This window comes from Aquarana catesbeiana, linkage group LG02 (genome assembly GCF_042186555.1).
Source record: "Aquarana catesbeiana isolate 2022-GZ linkage group LG02, ASM4218655v1, whole genome shotgun sequence".
Taxonomy (NCBI): domain Eukaryota; kingdom Metazoa; phylum Chordata; class Amphibia; order Anura; family Ranidae; genus Aquarana; species Aquarana catesbeiana.
In genome coordinates this window covers 155847950-155869686 of record NC_133325.1, presented here as the reverse complement: position 1 = coordinate 155869686, position 21737 = coordinate 155847950, and the positions used below count along the sequence as shown (strand labels likewise).

General features: G+C 42.6%; 1 protein-coding gene across 2 annotated transcripts in view; it reads left to right on the top strand.

The window, feature by feature from the left end:
* VDR (vitamin D receptor) overlaps positions 1 to 21737 on the top strand; it is a 315543-nt gene that overhangs the window by 142740 nt on the left and 151066 nt on the right. For both annotated transcript variants that reach the window (XM_073613663.1, XM_073613662.1), the window contains one exon: positions 6967 to 7117. In XM_073613663.1, coding sequence (XP_073469764.1) covers positions 6969 to 7117 — 149 coding nt within the window. In that variant the 5' untranslated portion in view covers positions 6967 to 6968. The remainder of the gene's footprint in view (positions 1 to 6966; positions 7118 to 21737) is intronic.

The following is a 21737-nucleotide window of genomic DNA, read 5'->3' as shown; positions in this document are numbered from 1 at the left end:
TGGACCCCGCAGATCAGAAAATGGCTTTAAACTTCCTAATTTCTGGCGAGGTGCTTTACGGTCCCAGAACTGTTGGATCCCCCTACTGATGGGGGCCCCAGTCTCTGACGGTTTTTTCAAACGGAGCCCACCGTGAGAGGTGAAGATTGGGTCTGTGTAAACAGCACCCTGCGGCTGGATAAGGTAAGAGGAGATTCCACAGAATTTTTGAGTTCTAGTGGCTTTTCTCCTTTAAGGTAAATGCATGCTATGCCTATTGTGACCACCGGGGGCTGCCAAGAGCACAAACCTACACATGCTGAATGTCTGTCTCAGGTGTTGTAATCGCTGTGTATGTCCCAGCGTATCAAGCAGGCTGCAAGCAGGTAAGGTGGATGGGGGGATTTCTCATGTTTGAATGTTCCCCCCCAGGCTAGAGAGGGGCCACAGGGGTCTAGAAAGTGGTTATACCACCCGGGCTCTGTGGCCTAATGGCCACCATCTCTGAAGATAGCCGTTCAGGCAAATCTTGTTACCAGTCTCCCTCCTTCCCCCCCCCATCCCCAGCCTTTTCTCCAGAGCATGACAGGAGAGTCGGCAGTGTGGGAAGCGCTCGTTTTTTTCAAAACTCGAGGGGGGGGGGCGGTAGAGGAGGGGGCGGGATGTCAGCACAGAGTGTTTAGACTCCCACTCAGGCCAGCTGCAGGCTATTAAAGGCACTCTGTACAGGTGCACTCAGCCTTCTGAGAGACACAGAGCTGACGGTCGCATGTAAGGTGGGACACAGGCATTCTCCTAGGCAGCATTTACTGAAGTAACACCAGACTGAGCATTGGGTAGCAAGGCTTTTAGCCAGACTACATCGCTCAGCGGACAGTGTTCATTTGTATACCTCACACCTTGTTGCTTTGCACTATGGGTAGAAGAGGTTCAAGCACCCCAGGAACCAGAGACACTAGGGGATCTCGTTCAGGTTCTGAGGGCCCCCTGTCGGCAGCATCCTTCCCCCCTAAAGATGGGCCAGGGACGGCTAGCCAGGGAGAGCCATTGGGGTCAGGGGCTACACCTGCTTCTGGCACTTCAGCCCCTGTATATATTACACAAGAGGTTTTTTCCTCAACCATTAATGGTCTAGAGGAAAGATTAATGGCCGTGATTACGTCTTCACTCAGTGGAAGAAAACGCACTAGGCTTTCCTCTGTTCCCCAAGACCCTCAGACAGAGGAGCTCTGGGATAAAGGAGATGAATCCCTTTCAGAGGATCGGGATGGGATGGATGATTCCTCTTCGGAGGATTCAGGTGGAGAGGGACCCTCTGCGACTTCCCAAGAGGAGAAAGTCTTAGTGCAGATCCTCACTGGATTGGTCCGCTCCACATTTAAGTTGCCCATACCTGAAACTGCTAAAGAATCCTCTTCTGCTTTGGGGTCACTGAAACCTTTCCAAGCAGCACATGCTTTTCCTGTTCATACTTTACTTGAAAAGCTTATTTATTCTGAGTGGGATCACCCAGACAAACGTTTTTTTCCGCCGAGAAAGTTTTCAACACTTTATCCGATGGAAGAAAAGTTTATTAAAATGTGGGGAATTCCGGCTATTGATGCCGCCATTTCCTCAATAAATAATAGCCTGACTTGTCCTGTAGACAATGCTCAGATGCTCAGGGATCCTGTAGATAAAAGGATGGAATCCCTATTGAAGGATGTTTTCTCCTTAGCAGGATCAGTGGCCCAACCTGCAATAGCAGCGATTGGAGTCTGTCAATACTTAAGAGACCATGTTAAGCAGGTCATCAAAGTATTACCTGAACAGCAGGCCCAGGGGTTTGCTAACCTTCCAGCGGCCTTATGCTTTGTGGTTGACGCCATTAGAGATTCTATCGTGCAAACCTCCCGTCTTTCACTGGGGTTGGTGCATATACGTAGAATCCTATGGTTGAAAAATTGGTCAGCCGAAGCACCATGTAAGAAGCTACTGGCTGGGTTTCCATTTCGTGGTGCAAGGTTGTTTGGAGAGGACTTGGATAACTATATCAAGAGAATCTCTTGTGGGAAAAGCACTCTCTTACCTGTCAAGAAGAAGAGTAAGCGTCCCTCTTTCAAACGGACTCTTTCCCCAGCGCCGGGGGCTTCAGCCTCCAGGCAGTCTCGACGGCCGCCTCCATCGGGGTCCAGAGACAAGAGTCAACCCCAGGGACAAAAGAAGTCCTGGGGAAAGAAGCCTACTAGGCAAAACACTAAGACCTCTGCATGAGGGGGCGCCCCCGCTCACTCGAGTGGGGGGAAGACTGCGACAATTCTCAGAGCTCTGGCAGGAGGACTTCCAGGACAGATGGGTAGTCTCCACGGTAACCTTAGGGTACAAGCTGGAGTTTCAGGAATTCCCTTCTCCTCGGTTCCTCAGATCAAATGTTCCCAGAGACCCAGAGAAGAAGCAGTCGCTCCTTCTAGCGTTAGAGCGACTTTTGTCGCAGGAGGTCATTATGATAGTTCCCGCAGAGGACCAGGGATTGGGCTTCTATTCCAACCTTTTTACGGTCCAAAAGCCAAATGGGGATGTCAGGCCCATTTTGGACTTAAGGGATCTGAACCGATTCCTAAGGATTCAATCCTTCCGCATGGAATCAATTCGAACAGTAGTTCCCACCCTGCAGGGAGGAGAATTTCTGGCATCAATAGACATCAGAGATGCATATCTGCATGTGCCCATTTTTCCTGCTCATCAGAAGTTTCTGCGCTTCGAGGTAGGAGGGCGCCATTTCCAGTTTATGGCTCTGCCCTTTGGGATAGCCACTGCACCTCGAGTGTTCACAAAGATCTTGGCTCCTCCTCTGGCCAGATTAAGGGCTCAGGGTATAGCTGTCATAGCATACCTAGACGACCTGCTCTTGATAGACCGGTCGGTAGCCTCTTTGAATGGAAACTTGAGGACCACGGTCAGGTATCTAGAACACCTGGGTTGGATCCTCAACTTAGAAAAGTCTTTCCTAAAACCAGTAAGAAGACTGGAATATTTAGGTCTGATTATACATACAAGCCAGGAGAAAAGATTTCTACCCCAGGCAAAGATCACTGCTTTGAGAGAGCTGATTCTGACAGTAAGGACCAAGAAGGGTCCCTCAGTCCGCCTTTGTATGAGGCTACTAGGGAAGATGGTGTCTTCATTCGAAGCAGTTCCCTATGCTCAGTTTCACTCAAGAATGCTGCAACACAGTATTCTGTCGACCTGGAACAAGAAGGTTCAGGCATTAGACTTTCCGATGCACCTGTCGCATGCGGTGCGTCAGAGCCTCAATTGGTGGCTCATACCCGAAAACCTGCAGAAGGGGAAATCCTTTCTACCGGTTACCTGGACGGTGGTAACAACAGATGCCAGTCTGTCAGGTTGGGGAGCAGTTCTGGAACAGGCTGCGGTCCAAGGGGTATGGTCCAAGACAGAGAGGACCTTACCCATCAACATTCTGGAGATCCGGGCGATACATCTAGCTCTAAAAGCCTGGACTATCAGGCTACAGGGTTGTCCGGTCAGGATCCAGTCCGACAATGCCACAGCAGTGGCTTATGTCAATCATCAGGGAGGCACCCGGAGCCGAGCTGCTCAAAAAGAGGTGAACCAGATCTTAGTCTGGGCAGAGATGCATGTGCCATGCATATCGGCAGTTTTCATCCCGGGAATAGAGAATTGGCAGGCGGACTATCTAAGTCGCCAGCAGTTACTTCCAGGGGAATGGTCTCTGCATCCCGACGTCTTTTGGGCCATATGCCAAAGATGGGGGGTTCCAGATGTAGATCTCTTTGCATCCCGATTCAACAAAAAGATAGACAGATTTGTGGCAAGGACAAAAGATCCTCTTGCATGCGGGACGGATGCGTTGGTGATTCCGTGGCATCGGTTCTCACTGATTTACGCATTCCCGCCTATTCTGCTACTACTACGACTCCTTCGCAGGATCAGGCAGGAAAGGAAGTCGGTACTTCTGGTGGCCCCCGCTTGGCCCAGAAGGACTTGGTATGCAGAAATAGTAAGGATGACGGTGGGTTCCCCGTGGACCCTACCGGTACGCCCAGACCTGTTATCTCAAGGTCCAGTGTTCCATCCTGCCTTACAAACGATAAATTTGACGGTTTGGCTATTGAAACCCACGTTCTGAAGAGTCGTGGGCTCTCAGGTCCTGTCATATCTACCTTGATTAATGCAAGGAAGCCAGCTTCCAGGATGATTTATCATAGAGTCTGGAAAGCTTATATAACCTGGTGTGAATCCAGAGGTTGGCATCCCAGGAAATATGTCATAGGTAGAATCCTTGATTTTCTACAGATGGGATTAGAGATGAAGCTGGCCTTGAGTACCATCAAGGGCCAGGTCTCTGCTTTATCAGTATTATTTCAGCGGCCACTTGCTTCGCATTCTTTGGTCCGAAACTTTATGCAGGGGGTGATGCGTCTTAATCCTCCGGTTAAAGCGCCCCTAAACCCCTGGGACTTGAATTTGGTCCTGGCTGTGTTACAGAAACGGCCTTTTGAACCAATAAGTCAGATTCCTTTGGTCTTGTTGACAAGGAAATTAATTTTTCTGGTGGCCATCTCTTCTGCTAGAAGAGTATCAGAATTAGCAGCCCTTTCCTGTAAGGAGCCTTATTTGATTATACACAAGGATAGAGTGGTACTACGCCCTCATCCTAGTTTTTTACCGAAGGTGGTTTCTGATTTTCATTTAAACCAAGACATTGTTCTACCTTCCTTTTTTCCAGATCCCTGTTCTCCGGAAGAGAGATCTCTACATTCGTTGGATGTAGTAAGAGCAGTTAAGGCCTATCTAGGGGCAACTACTCAGATCCGCAAGACGGATGTTTTGTTTGTGCTGCCAGAGGGTCCCAATAGAGGACAGGCAGCGTCAAAAGCTACCATTTCTAAATGGATTCGACAGTTGATCATTCAAGCTTACGGTTTGAAACAGAAGATTCCTCCGTTTCAGATCGGGGCACATTCCACAAGGGCTATTGGTGCTTCTTGGGCAGTGCATCACCGGGCCTCTATGGCTCAAATCTGCAAGGCCGCAACCTGGTCTTCAGTTCATACATTCACCAGATTCTATCAGGTGGATGTGAGAAGGCATGAGGATATCGCCTTTGGGCGTAGGGTGCTGCAGGCAGCAGTACAGGGTCCTCAGGTCTGATTGCACCCTACTTGGTCGTGGTTCCCCCCCCTCAGGTAGCATTGCTCTGGGACATCCCATCAGTAATTACTGTGGCTCTGTGTCCCGTGATGTTCGAGAAAGAAAATAGGATTTTTTAAAACAGCTTACCTGTAAAATCCTTTTCTTTCGAAGGACATCACGGGACACAGAGGTCCCACCCCTCTTCTAATACACTATATTGCTTGGCTACAAAACTGAGGTATCCCTGCAAGGGGGAGGGATTATATAGGGGGTTGAACTTCCTGATAGGGTGTGCCAGTGTCCAATCACCAGTGATACCTATATAACCCATCAGTAATTACTGTGGCTCTGTGTCCCGTGATGTCCTTCGAAAGAAAAGGATTTTACAGGTAAGCTGTTTTAAAAAATCCTATTATTTCATTCTTTGTGATCACGTTTTATGTATTGAAGTGCATTGTTCTTTCATCATCTCCAACTCCAACATGCCCTCGACTCTCAATTCCCTGACTCTACCTCTAGCCTAGAGTAGCTTCACGATAATTATCGGCCAAGATTCCAAGAAACGTATTTCAATATTTTCAATTTCAATATTTTATGTTTTTCTGTTGTTGCCATCTCCCACCACCCATGGTACGAGATCCTGGGAGCCTGCAAGTCTGTCTCCCCCAAATTATCTGACCGCCTCACGCACCTATATATTCTCCACCTTTCTTACCTCACACACACTCGTATTTCCAGGTTCAGATTGGACCACAGCTCAGCATGTCCTAAATGTGGAGACCCCAGAGGTACTTTTTATCACCTGATATGGTCCTGTCCCCCCATTCAGGGATACTGGACACAGGTGATTAAATTTCTTCATGACCGAGTGGACTCCCCTCTGTCCCTATGCCCACGCCAATGTTTGTTAGGCCTCCTCCCCACTTCAGAGGAGGATAAATACCTGAACACTTTTTTGCAGGAATCGCTCTTTGCAGGTAGAATGCAAGTTGCTAAAACCTGGATTGGGGTCTTCCCTACAAAAGGGTGCTCTATAGACATAAGGGATGTCCCAACAAATATCACAAAATCTGGGACCGATGGAAGAGGCCTCTACCTGTTCAGATGCAGAATAACTTCCAGTGACATGTTTTTATATCCTGGTATAGATGTACATTGCTCACCCTACGGGCGTTTCTAATTCAGGCTTATACGTTCACGTTTTTGTCCTGTATATATCCACCGGCAGATGGTGTAACCCTCCTTTCATATTGCTTCTTTTATGTGACGTACCTTATTATTGTAATTTTCTTTTATGTTTAAGCTACCTTTAAAAAATTTCAAATGTTCATTTCTGTACGACATTGTCAATGTACTCGTTCTTTTTGCTTGTAGTGCACCTTGCACTGACTATTTTACCTATCCTTGTTATATATGTACAAAAAAAACTTGCTTTTTGATAAAAAAAAACAAACAAAAAAAACAGATTGCATCGGCATGCACATCATTCTAGCAAACTTTCACATCCTCCATATTTAAAATAACTGAAATTCAAAAAGGTGGGTAGGGACATTACAATGATGATATACTGAAAACCAAAAAAGTATTAAAGTGTAAGTTCTCCTTTCCTTTACAGAAAACTCTGTAAGGTGAACTTACACAGGTCCCCCTCCTCACCCTAGATATCCCCCAGACAGGTCAGCCTCTATCTGACCAAGTTGGCTCAAATTTAAAGTGAAGGTAAACGTGAAGTTAGGCTTTAATCTTAGAAAATAATAGTGAGTGTCTTTTTTTAAATACATTCTCTCTATTTTTATCTCTTAAGTAATGTATTGCATCTGTCTGTTTCAGTAATGGATTACATGGCAGCTGGCACATCAATCCCTGATCCTGACATGGAGTTTGACAAGAATGTACCCCGAATATGTGGTGTCTGTGGAGACAAAGCAACTGGATTTCACTTTAATGCAATGACATGCGAAGGCTGCAAAGGCTTCTTCAGGTGGGTTTTGCATTCCTGACTTTTCTTAGAATGACTATAATGGCTCAAATCATTTGTAGGTATAATGCAAGGAATTAGAATAGCCCTTATTTTAAAGCTGTATTTGCTTATTATCTATTAGTTGTGTATTAAAGCATCATCTTGCATAAAGGGGGGGGGGGGGTTTACTTGATTGGAAGGGGCAAAAATTACTAGCTGGCGTGGTTGCTTTTAGATTTATTTTCACTTAAATCTAATTTCTTAATCGTACATCACAGGACACAGAGAAGCCATAGTAATTACTATGTGGGTTATATGCCACCTGTAGGTGAATGGACACTGGCAGATCAATCAAACAGGAAGTCCTCCCCTATATAACCCCTCCTACACAGGAAGTACCTCAGTTTTTTCACCAGTGTCTGTAAGGTGGTGGTCACTGGTGTGATACATGTGCTCTTGGAGCATACTTGGAGGTCTGGATGGTTCTATTAAGAATCATGGCCTTCAATCAGATCCATTAAAAAAAGCTGTCAGCCAAAATGGATTGTACCCGAGCCTCATTGGATAGGAGAGAAGTTTCTTTGAGGTTTGCCTGTAGTGCAGCCTTACGGCGCTGGACCCTGCATAATTGAACCTTGTACAGTTTTTATTCTGACCAAGGTGCTTTCCTACAGGGTGCTATACAGGTCCAGGGGAGTGGACCCCAACTTAAGGGGGACCCAGTCCCTGAAGGTCTTTTATGACAAAGCCCGCTGTGATGGGTAAAGGTTGGACTCCTGTTATGTTCAGAGTCCTGCGGCAGAAATGGTAAGTCTGTATTTTTGCAGTTACTCTTTTTTGAAAAAAATAAAAAAAATGAAAAAGATCTGACTGTTTGGTCTTGGTTACATAGTTACATAGTAGGTGAGGTTGAAAAAAGACACAAGTCCATCAAGTCCAATCTATGTGTGTGATTATGTGTCAGTATTACATTATATATCCCTGTATGTTGTGGTCATTCAGGTGCTTATCTAATAGTTTCTTCAAGGTATCAATGCTCCCCGCTGAGACCACTGCCTGTGGAAGGGAATTCAACATCCTTGCCGCTCTTACAGTAAAGAACCCTCTACGTAGTTTAAGGTTAAACCTCTTTTCTTCTAAATTTAATGAGTGGCCACGAGTCTTGTTAAACTCTCTTCTGCGAAAAAGTTTTATCCCTATTGTGGGGTCACCAATACGGTATTTGTATATTGAAATCATATCCCCTCTCAAGCGTCTCTTCTCCAGAGAGAATAAGTTCAGTGCTTACAACCTTTCCTCATAACTAAGATCCTCCAGACCCTTTATTAGCTTTGTTATCCTTCTTTGTACTCGCTCCATTTCCAGTACATCTTTCCTGAGGACTGGTGCCCAGAACTGGACAGCATACTCCAGGTGCGGCCGGACCAGAGTCTTGTAGAGTGGGATAATTATTGTTTTATCTCTGGAGTTGATCTCCTTTTTAATGCATGCTAATATTCTGTTTGCTTTGTTAGCAGCAGCTTGGCACTGCATGCCATTGATGAGCCTATCATCTACTAGGACTCCCAGGTCCTTTTCCGTCCTAGATTCCCCCAGAGGTTCTCCCCCCAGTGTATAGATTGCATTCATATTTTTGCAACCCAAATGCATTATTTTACATTTTTCTACATTGAACCTCATTTGCCATGTAGTTGCCCACCCCAATAATTTGTTCAGGTCTTTTTGCAAGGTTTCCACATCCTGCGGAGAAGTTATTGCCCTGCTTAGCTTAGTATCGTCTGCAAATACAGAGATTGAACTGTTTATCCCATCCTCCAGGTCGTTTATGAACAAATTAAATAGGATTGGTCCCAGCACAGAACCCTGGGGAACCCCACTACCCACCCCTGACCATTCTGAGTACTCCCCATTTATCACCACCCTCTGAACTCGCCCTTGTAGCCAGTTTTCAATCCATGTACTCACCCTATGGTCCATGCCAACGGACCTTATTTTGTACAGTAAACGTTTATGGGGAACTGTGTCAAATGCTTTTGCAAAATCCAGATACACCACGTCCACGGGCCTTCCTTTATCTAGATGGCAACTCACCTTCTCATAGAAGGTTAATAGATTGGTTTGGCAAGAACGATTCTTCATGAATCCATGCTGATTACTGCTAATGATACCATTCTTATTACTAAAATCTTGTATATAGTCCCTTATCATCCCTTTACATACTATTGATGTTAGGCTAACTGGTCTGTAATTCCCAGGGATGTATTTTGGGCCCTTTTTAAATATTGGTGCTACATTGGCTTTTCTCCAATCAGCTGGTACCATTCCAGTCAATAGACTATCTGTAAAAATTAGGAACAACGGTCTGGCAATCACTTGACTGAGTTCCCTAAGTACCCTCGGATGCAAGCCATCTGGTCCCGGTGATTTATTAATGTTAAGTTTCTCAAGTCTAATTTTAATTCCGTCCTCTGTTAACCATGGAGGTGCTTCCTGTGTTGTGTCATGAGGATAAACACTGCAGTTTTGGTCACTGAAGCCCCCCGATTCACTCGTGAAGACTGAGGAGAAGAATAAATTCAATACCTTCGCCATCTCCCCATCCTTTGTAACCAGATGTCCTTCCTCATTCTTTATGGGGCCAATATGGCCTGTCCTCCCTTTTTTACTGTTTACATACTTAAAGAATTTCTTGGGATTTTTTTTTTGCTCTCCTCCGCTATGTGTCTTTCATGTTCTATCTTAGCTGTCCTAATTGCACCCTTACATTTCTTGTTGCATTCTTTATAAAGTCTGAACGCTGAGGATGATCCCTCAACCTTGTATTTTTTGAAGGCCTTCTCCTTTGCTTTTATATGTATTTTTACATTGGAGTTAAGCCATCCAGGACTTTTGTTCGCTCTTTTTAATTTATTACCCAATGGGATACATTGGCTAATTTAATATTCTTTAAAAGCAAACCCATCTCTCCTCCGTATTCTTGTTCCTAATATTTTATCCCAATTTATGCCTTTTAGCAAGGTTTGTAATTTAGGGAAGAAGGCTCTTTTGAAATTCAGTGTCTTTGTATTCCCTTTATGTTTCCTATTTGTGTGATTTATACTATAACTAATTGACCTGTGATCGATGTTACCTAAATTGCCCCGTATTTCCACATCCGTGATCAGGTCTGTATTGTTGGTAATCAGTAGATCCAGTAATGTTTTATTTCTAGTTGGTGCGTCTACCATCTGACCCATAAAATATTCCTGCAAGACATTAAGTAACTGGCGAGCCTTAAATGAATGCGCGGCTCCCTCCGCCCAGTCTATGTCTGGATAATTAAAATCCCCCATCTCTCAGTGGCCACTGGGGGCAGTGTGCTGTTTAATCATGCTCTGTATACTTCTTAGGAGAGTGGGCTGTTGTTTCTCCTCCAGCCACTAGAGGGCGCAGGCTCACTCAGTATGGCCTATTTCTATATAGGCAGGAAGTGGAGGGGCGGCCATGTTTACCATGTGGACAGCAGGTTCACCAGGGCCTCATGAGACATAAAAGCAGCCCATGGATACTAATGAAGTGTGAGTTTTCACTATGGGAGAAATGTGTGGCCAGACAAGTCATGACTATATACTGCATACTTTTTGGTCTGCAGAAGCTTACTTTTAGGCTGCTCTGAAGCAGAAAAAAAGGCTGTATGGGATGCATATGTGCTTGGCTAATCCTGCAAAACTAGTATGGGGCCAAGTGCAGTTGGGCAGATGCAGCAGTGTATACATGCTTGCAAACTTGTTGCTTAAACGCATGTTTGAATAAGCACATATTTTGCATAGATGTTGCATAGATACATGTGGCTTAAGCACATATTTGAACGAACATGGGCATCTGTGTACTTTAAGGAGCTGTCTCCAGAATAGCATGCATTTGGTCTGCAGGAGCTTAGTTTTAAGCTGTTTGAAGCAGCATAGGGGCTGCATTGGATGTTGCATAGACACGTGCTTGCTTGAATAAACACATGCTTGGATAGGCACGTTTGCTGAGACGCGTGTTTGCGTGGACGCGTGTTGCGGAGACACAGGTTTTCATAGGCTCGTGTTTGCATAGACATGTGTACATAAATATGTATGCATGTTGCATAGTTATACATGTTTGCATGGATGCATGTTTGCGTAGACGCATGGATACATGTTTGCGTAAATGCACGTTGGCATAGGTACATGTTTGCGTAAACGCATGTATCCGTGGACATATGTTTGCATAACCGCATGTTTGCATAGATACATTTTTTGTGTAAACGCATTTTGCAAAAACGTATATTTGCATAGATGCATGTTGGCATAGACACATGTTGCGTATTTACGCATGTTTGGATAAACACGTTGCATAGATACGTGTTTGTGTGATATATGTTGCATAACCATGTTTTATAAATGCATGCTTGCTTATTGCGTGAATGCACGTTTCCATGGGCGCGTGTTTGCATAGACACACGCTTTCGTGTTTTGCCTAAATGCATATTTGCATAAGCACATACTTACATGCTTCCATAATCACATGCTTCTTTAAATGCATATTACTCAAACTCATGCTGGCATGTTTTCATATCTACTGCATACGTATATGCTTAGTTTGAACTGCATACATTCAGTATCTCACAAAAGGGAGTACACCCCTCACATTTTTTAAAATATTTTATTATATCTTTTCATGTGACAACATGAAATGACACTTGAACGCTACAATGTAAAGTAGTGAGTGTACAGCTTGTATAACAGTGTAAATTTGCTGTCCCCTCAAAATAACACACAGCCATTAATGTCTAAACCACTGGCAACAAAAGTGAGTACACCCCTAAGTGAAAAAGCCAAAATTGGGCCCAAAATGGCAATATTTTGTGTGGCCACCATTATTTTCCAGTTCACCAGAGCTTCACAGTTTTGCCACTAGAGTCCTCTTTCACTCCTCTGTGACGACATCATGGAGCTGGTGGATGTTAGAGACCTTGCACTCCTCCACCTTCCGTTTGAGGATGCCCCACAGATGCTCAATAGGGTTAAGGTCTGGAGACATGCTTGGCCAGTCCATCGCCTCTACCCTCAGCTTCTTCAGCAAGGCAGTGGTCGTCCTGGAGGTGTGTTTGGGGTCATTATTATGTTGGAATACTGCCCTGCGGCCCAGTCCCTGAAGGGATGGGATCATGCTCTCCTTCAGTATGTCACAGTACACGTTGGCATTCATGGTTCCCTCAATAAACTGTAGCGCCCGAGTGCCGGGAGCAATCATGCAGCCCCAGACAATGATACTCCCACCACCATGCTTGACTGTAGGCAAGACGCACTTGTCTTTGTACTCCTCACCTGGTTACCACCACACATGCTTCTGAACCAAATAAGTTTATCTTGGTCTCATCAGACCACAGGAAATGGTTCCAGTAATCCATACCCTTAGTCTGCTCGTCTTCAGCAAACTGTTTGTAGGCTTTCTTGTGCATCATCTTTAGAAGAGGCTTCCTTCTGGGACAGCCATGCAGACCAATTTGATGCAGTGCGCGGCTTATGGTCTGAGCACTGACAGGCTGACCCCCCCCCACCCCTTCAACCTCTGCAGCAATGCTGGCAGCACTCATACGTCTATTTCCCAAAGACAACCTCTGGCTATGACGCTGAGCACGTGCACTCAACTTCTTTGGTCAACCATGGCGAGGCCTGTTCTGAGTGGAACCTGTCCTGTTAAACTGCTGTATGGTCTTGGCCACTGTGCTGCAGCTCAGTTTCAGGGTCTTGGCAGTCTTCTTATAGCCCAGGCCATCTTTATATAGAGCAACAATTCTTTTTTTTCAGATCCTCAGAGAGTTCTTTGCCATGAGATGCCATGTTGAACTTCCAGTGACCAGTATGAGAGAGTGAGAGTGATGACACCAAATTTAATATCTGCTCCCCATTCTCACCTAAGAACTTGTAACAACGAGTCACATGACACCGGGGAGGGAAAATGGGCCCATTTTCACTTAGGGGTGTACTCACTTTTGTTGCCAGTGGTTTAGACATTAATGGCTGTGTGTTAAGTTATTTTGAGGGGACAGCAAATTTACACTGTTATATAAGCATGAGGGGTGTACTCACTTTTGTGAGATACTGTACGTACTTATTTACATTGAACTGTATACATATGTGCTTATTTGCCTTGAACTGCATACATAAATGCATGAACGGCAAGAATACTTGTATACCTGCATTTTTGCATACCTAGTAGGTACCTACATAACGGCATATCTGGGTACCTGCATACTTACAAACCTAAGGGGTTGAATATCGGTAAACCAACGTTGTTTTAGACCTGCATCATTGGAGGACTGGGTATTAGGTTGGCTAACCTAGTTGTTCCATTATTTACCTGTTATACCAGTTAAATGGTTCCAGAAAAGAGAGGCAGCCGGGGGAGGCAGGTGCACCGCTCTCAGGGTCAGTGATTTGGCGGTGTCCACATCTCCTGATGGACAGTGGTGTCAGGTACATCTTAGCCACTGTGGTGTTTTTCATTGCAGTCTTTTCTGACGCATTCATTTTTCGTCCGTTGGACTGTGGCCGCATCACCTTAATCATGCCTGATTTCTGTTGATCGAAGCCTAAGCAGAATCAAGCCTCCTTAGTATATGGATTAGAGACTGCCTGGGAATACCAGATGCTGTAAGCTTTTCCCCACCTGTGTGAGGGAGGCATCTGAGGCTGCTGTATTTTGAGAGTATGTCAGGCCAGAAGATCTTAGGGCAGTCTCTGAGGTGCTTTGCTCCATCTTTAGCCGGCAGAAGCTTGTTTTCAGTCATTCTTTATTAATCTCTTTTAAACAATTTATACAAATACATATAAATATCTGTCACCCCCAAATTGAACATTATATTATTGTATAACATCCTCTTCTTAAAATATCATCGTAATTTCTAATAGCCACTTCCGACTTACTCATCTGACATAATTTCTTTACAATGTCCAAATACCATTAACCCACACCTTTCATTCATTCCTATCTTACTTGTCCATACTTACATTCTATGTTGTTATTCATACCTGTCTATCATTCATCACTATCTTAATTTCCTCTAAAAAAAAAAAAAGAGAAAACTCCAGTCTCTACGGGGGTTTCTATTCCCTTTCAAATAAATTGATTCATTTTTATCGAAGTCCGAGTCTTTTCCCATAGCTGCCAGATTGTGGGCTTTTGGTCCTTTTCCGTCCCCTCTCTCCTTATTTGCTCTTCCACATATTGTATTTCGTTCATTTCACATATCCATTCCACTATTGTAGGACCGTTTGTTTTCTTTCCATTTTAGAGCTATTATCGTCCTAGCTGCATTTATCATATGGTGAAGAATATCCATCTTTATAAGTTTCAATGATCCAGGTATTATCGATAGTATTGAGACCTTAACGCTTGGTTGCATCTCCAGATACCAGTTTGTATATTTCATATATTTTATACCAGAATTCAGTCACCATCTGACAATGATACCAAATATGTATCATTGTTCCTTTATCCCTTAGGCATCTCCAACACTTCTCTGTATTATCCTTATTTATTTTATTCAAATCTACTGGACTCCAATACCATCTCATCATGATTTTATAGTTGCGCTCTTTATGCTTAACTGCTATTGATAACTTATGCGTTAGTAAGATTGCTTTCTCCCATTCTAATAGTGAAATCGGACTCTCTAATTCGTTTTCCCATTTTGTTAATATTAGTTATTTCATTAAGAGGTCCCGTAGGAAGTAAGAGTTTATATATTTTAGATAGCTTATGGGCCGGCTTTTGTTTTTCAATTAACAATTGTTCGAATTTAGTTAATGGTCTCCCAATCTTGCACTGCTGTGACAGTAATTTAATATATGTATTTAATTGGTAATATTGTATCCATTTATTATTATGTTCAGGCCCCATTTCCGGCAATTTTTGAAGTTTACCTTCTATTAGGGTCTGAACTAATCTTGTGTTCTCCAACCTGTTCCATTTAATAAAATTAGCTGCTGTTACTGCTGGTGGAAATTGCGGGTTTGAGAACAATGCAGTCATAGGTCTATTCATTGTAGAGAGTTTCCCCTTTTTCAATACGAAATCCCATATTTTTAAGGTTGCTAACATAAATATAGTTAGTTCTTTTTTTCCAGGATGAAATTGTGGTTTAATCCATGGAAGGGATTCTAATTACAGTCCTATTATATCTTCCTCTAGAGTTATCCATTGTTTATTATCCGTATTATGATACCATTCAATTATCCTTATCAGTGATGCAGCCTGTAAAAATATTGCAAAATCAGGTAATGCCAAACCTCTATCTTTTTTTATTCTAATTAAGAGTTCTCTTTTTATTCTTGGTGTTTTTTGATTCCATATAAAATTTCCTATAGCCTTACTTAATTGTGTTATTTATTTTTTTGGAAGGGTTATAGGTATAGCTTGAAATACGTATAATAGTTTAGGCAATATATCCATTTTTACTACATTTACTCTTCCTATCCAAGAATGAATTATCTTATTGTATCTTTGAAGTGCTTTTATGATTTTACCAATTATCACAGCGTGATTTAATTCTTGTAAATCAGTCAAGTATCTTGGATTACATATCCCTTAATACTTTATTGCTTTTTTTTGCCATTTAACCACTTCAGATCCGGGCCATTGCCAAATGACGGCAACAGCGCAGGTCTACATTACCGGGACTATGTCTATTGACGTCGTCCCGTGCACGAGCGGCCTGCAGGGTGCGCACGGCGCGCTCGGTGATCAGCGAGTCTGAGACTCGCCTGATCACAGATCAGAGTAAGGGGTCGGTCCCGATCCCTTACCACATGATCAGCTGTCAGCCAATGACAGCTGATCATGTGATGTAAACAGAGCCGGTAATCTGCTATTTTTCCTCCTTGCGCTGAAAAAAAACCCGATCACCGGCGGCCGTGATCGGGACATCAGTCCCGATCACGGCGATCATCTGTGACACAGCAATAGGCAGCAGTGCCGCCTACCAGTGCCCACAGTGCCACCCATCAGTGCCCACAGTGCCACCCATCAGCGCCCACATCAGTGCAACAACAGTGCTGCCCATCAGTGCCACCTATCAGTGTTCATAAGTGCCCATCAGTGTCGCCCATCAGTGCCCCCCATCAGTGGTGCCTATCAGTGCCCATCAGTCCCACCTATCCGTGCCACCCATCAGCGCCCATCAGTGGCCATCATTGCCACCTTATCTGTGCCCATCAGTACCGCCTTATCTGTGCCTATCAGTGCCGCCTTAACTGTGCCTATCCGTGCCCATCAGTGCAGCCTATCAGTGCCCACCAGTGCTGCCTCATCAGCGCATATCAATGAAGGAGAAAAATTACCTGTTTGCAAAATTTTATTACAAACTATTAAACATGATTTTTTTTTTTTTTCAAAAATTTCCATCTTTTTTTGTTTGTTTAGCAAAAAATAAAAATCCCAGCTGTGATTAAATACCACCAAAAGAAAGCTCTATTTGTGGGAAAAAAATGATAAAAATTTCATTTAGGTACAGTGTTGTATGACCGCGCAATTGTCATTCAAAGTGCGACAGCGCTGAAAGCTGAAAATTGGTCTGGGCAGGAGGGGGGTTTAAGTGCCCAGTAAGCAAGTGGTTAAAGGGAAAATCATTTTGAAGAAGTTCTTGTACTTTATCTGTTAGAGATACATTTAACATTTCAGATTTATCATAGTTAACTTTAAAACTACTTACTTTCCCAAATGTCTTAAATTCCTGTATAAGATTAGGTATTGTAACAATTGGATTGGTGACATATATTAACAATTCATCCGCATATACTGCCAGTTTATATTCCTGGGCTTTAACCTTTATCCCTTGAATATCCCCATTATTCCGTATTGCCGTGGTAAGATGTTCCATTACCGACTCATATAACAGTGGGGACAAGGGACATCCTTGTCGAATGCCGTTTGTTAATTCTATATAATCAGAAAGCATTCCATTTGTTTGTATTTTTACCCTAGGATTGGAGTATAATGCCATAATTTTACTAAGCATATTTGGTCCAATCCTCAGTTGAATTAAGGTTTCTTCCAAAAACCGCCATCTTACCCTATCAAATGCTTTTTCAGCATCTACCGACAAAAGACATGCTGGGATGGCGGTTTTCTGAACATATTCTACTAATGTGCGTGTTTTAATTATTTTATCCCTCGTTTCTCTCCCCATTGTGAAGCCGGTTTGATATAAGTTTATATGTTTAGGTGCCAACCTATTAACAATAATCTTAGCATATAGACGAATGTCTATATTTGTAAGAGAAATTTGTCCGGTAATTACTACACAATGTGTGGTCTTTTTCTGACTTGGGGATAAGCGAGATATAGGCTTCCATCCCGGGAGAAGCTTGGTAGGTTAGGTACGCCTCTTTGGGCCTTCTGGGTCTGCCACAGAGTTGTCAGTCTTTTGCCTTGCATTTGACTCTTGGAGCAGAAGGTATGGGCTCATTATTGTTGGAAAGAAACAACCGGTAGTGGTCCCAAAACCAAATGGGGACATACGGTCTAGCTTAGATCTTAAGCCGCTGGACTTCCTTCTGTTTCAGATAGGCTCTGTCCATTTAGTGTTGACCTCTCTGTGAGAGGTAAATTTCGGGTCCATAGTCATCAACGACAAAGATCTTCATGTGCCGCTTTTTTTCAGGCTCATCGAGGGTTTTTGCAATTGCAGTGGCAGTGGCGGAGGAGATCGGGTCCTTCCTTGGCCTGACATGGAGACGAGTGAGGGGAAGATGGCGCCCACCCTTCTCCATATCATTGCAGGGTGGATGCAATGTCAAAATGTCACTTCCGTCCATAGCTCTTAAAGGTTCATTTTTTTAAATGACAATTTTTTTTTTTTTCTTATTGCATTTTAGTGTAAATATGAGATCTGAGGTCTTTTTGACCACAGATCTCATATTTAAGAGGTCCTTTAATGCTTTTTTTTCTATTACAAGAGATGCTTACATTCCTTGTAGTAAAAGTGACACATTAAAAAAAAAAAAAAGTGTAAAAATGTAAAAAAAAAAAAAAGGTAGAATAAACAAGAAAAAAAAAATTTTTTTTTAACCGTGCCCCGTCCCGACGAGCTCGTGTGCAGAAGCGAACGCATACGTGACTAGCGCCCGCATATGAAAACGATGTTCAAACCACACATGTGAGGTATCGTCGCGATCGGTAGCGCAAGAGCAATAATTCTAGCCCTAATTTTTTTAAACGTCGCCTATGGAGATTTTTAAGGGTAAAAGTTTGTCGCCATGCCACGAGCGGGAGCAATTTTGCAGCGTGACATGCTGGGTATCAATTTACTTGCCGTAACATTATCTTTCACAATCTAAAAACAAATTGGGCTAACTTTACTGTTGTCTTTTTTTTTTTAATTCAAAAAAGTGTATTTTTTTCCAAAAAAAGTGCGCTTGTAAGACCGCTGTGCAAATACGGTGTGACAGAAAGTATTGCAACAACCACCATTTAATTCTCTAGGGTGTTAGAAAAAAAAACGTTTGGGGGTCCAAGTAATTTTCTAGCAAAAAAAAATGTTTTTAATTTGTAAACAACAAATCTCAGAAAGAGGCTCGGTCCTTAAGTAGATAATTTATATACATAATCATATTTAATGTTCATAAAGATCTGTAGGTAACTGGGTACTAAACAAAAATTCATAGTAGTAATAAATATCTTGTTATAATTCATGTATATTATAGCATATGCAAATATGGGATGGTACAGTGCAATTCCAAAATGGTTAATTAGGTATAACCTCCAGATTATCTCCTCCACATAGATTACAATGGAATAGAACCTCATAGTATGTTACATGTACTGTAGATCCTAAAACCAAAAGGTTAAACGCGGCTTATAGTTAGATCGATGTGTTTTCGTGGCTGGATAATTACCACTGTTCAGGAGCAAGCGCGTGATCTGAAATATAGTACAAAAGTTCCCATGAGGACCATAACACATCAGGGGGAAACTGCTAGAAATCAACTAGGAACAAGCCCCATGATGTTACTTACAAACAGTATGGCTGTGTGCTGGAGGTGCATTGCAGAGGGCTGGGATCCCACCGGGAACACCGTTCACGGGAACTGTGGGAATGTAATCCATAACCGCAACCCAACCTCGAGCACCACCGAAGGCGGACAAACATCCAAGGTGTTGGATCTTCTGGGGCTCAGGGGTGTTGGCAAGAACCAGCACATGGTGGCTTCTGTGAAAATTGGAAAATAATAATTACCTCATAGGATATGAAAACTCCAAGGGGTGCATAGTGAAGGAGAGAGCCAAACCAGGACACTAGGCCACCCAGCATGGACTTATATGGGCGCAGCCACAGTACATTCCAGTGTCACGCAACGTGCAGAGGGAGGGGGAGGCGTAACCACCTGGACGGCATGGCCGCCTGGCAATGAGCGCCCAAGAACCCCTCATGTAGCACGTAGGTGGAAAAATGAAACGCCACCGAAGCAGTGCCACATAAGGTGACGCCGCACATGTGGGGGGCGTGGCGTTGATGTGCAGTGCAAAGGCACCTGTCCACCCCGCGTCAGGAGAGACAGAGGAGGAGGGGGGATATACCCACGATGCACATCGCAGTTCCCGGAAAGGATAGGGCCAGACCAGCTGACAGATCAGACCAAATCACCACCAACAAACACAGCAGGTGGACAATAGTCCAATACATTATATTTTTAAATATTAAGAGTGTTTTTTTTTTTTTTTTTGCTAGTCTCTCCAGTTGCTTTGAATGTGGCTACAGTTCAGTGGACTTGGTCTCCACAGGAGAGATTACTGCTCTGCAATATCTTGAAACATTTGGCCAGTACACCTGGCTCTGGATTATTGAATAAATCAGTTGTAGAGTCAATCCAACAATGCCTGTACAGTGACGTATATTAATGTGATAGTCTTGCGAGCTACCCAAAAAACAAAACTAATTATATATGTACTAGAAACACAGTGTGTGTGTGAAATGTATGCAAAAGACCAGCTGCTAGTCCTGATCACATCCCCTTATGAATGTGCACAAAAATCAATATGAGAGTGCAGCGCTGAATCTTGAAATATAAACAAATATCAAAAATGATTGAATCAAACAACATATAAAGTGCATAATTGTCCATGCAATAAAGTGCAAAAAAGTCCATATTAAAACAGTGAAAATTCCACAAATGGATGTTGATTGATGAACTAGAAAAGGTACAATTTCTGGGGAAATTGTGAAAAGTGTTCTTGCCTCTACAACTGGAGTGGGCGGAGTAACTGGGTGGGGTGGAGTGGCTTGAGTAACTGCGAAAAGTGTTAAAAAGCTTAATATTTTAAAAAGTATAAATAGTAGTAAAAAAGTTCCATCATTCGCTGAAAGAGCTGAACATTTTTTTCAAAAGTAATTTTTTTTTTCAAAAATGAATTTTTTTTAATCAAAAATGTTTTTTTTTCTTCAAAAATGATTTTTTTTTTCAAAAGTAATTTTTTTTTTCAAAGGTAATTTTTTTTTTCAAAAATGAATTTTTTTATTTCAAAAATAATTTTTTTTTTTGAAATTATTATTTTTTTTAAAGTAATTTTTTTTTCAAAAATAATTTTTTTTTTCAAATATATTTTTTTTTCAAAAATAATTTTTTTTTTAAAAGAAATTTTTTTTTCAAAAATATTTTTTTTTTTCAAAAATAATTTTTTTTTTCAAAAATATTTTTTTTTTCAAAAATATTTTTTTTTTTTTTTCAAAAATGTTTTTTTTTTTTCAAAAATATTTTTTTTTTTTTTACATGGGGCGGTCATAATGTTTTGGCTGATCATGGGGTGGTCATAATGTTTTGGCTGATCATGGGGTTGTCAGCTTTTGTCACTTCCCACTCTAGTTTTGAACATTTCGCCATTCATTCCTATGGGACCAATTTCGCCGCAAAAACGTCATTTCGTGGACCATTCGGCAAAACATTCCACAAAGTAATAGCACACCAATCGGGAACAATCCGCTCGTTTCGGTATATTATTTGTCTCTGTAGTGTGAAAACTGTGGGAGGAGTCTACAAGCATTATCAAGTCTAGCAGATGAAGTCACATGCATTTGGAGTGTCTCAGCATCTTGTGTTTACAACCACTGTTTCCTAGCAACGCTCATGCCCTGTTTATGCTTCCCAAATACTACTTCATCAAAACTGCCCCATCAGAATTACCCCATCAAAACTGCCCCATCATATTCCTCTATTATAAATCAGTACATGGTGTGTCTATCCCCTCCCCCGGGCTCTGTAATCAGCTGAGATGCTCCAGCCACCTTCCCCCCTGTGTATAACAGAAGCTTTGGTAACCATGGCAACAAAACAAACACTAACAGTACACTCTGATTAATGGCTAAAATTTCCTGAAATGTCCTCTAAACAAATGGCCGTATTTTAAAAACTATACATCCTACAGCGAAGATCTTTATATTGTGAGAATCACAAGACCCAGACCTAGATTTTGATGTATAGTATGTCTCTGAAATATTAAAAATGAAGGCACAGTCGCAGTTTAGAAATTGCCCTTCAAATTTGGAGGGGACTAGAGTGTAGTTTCAATGAATGTCAATGGACGGCGTGAGTTGCAAACAAATGGTCATATTGTGAAAACTATCAGGACTATGGCT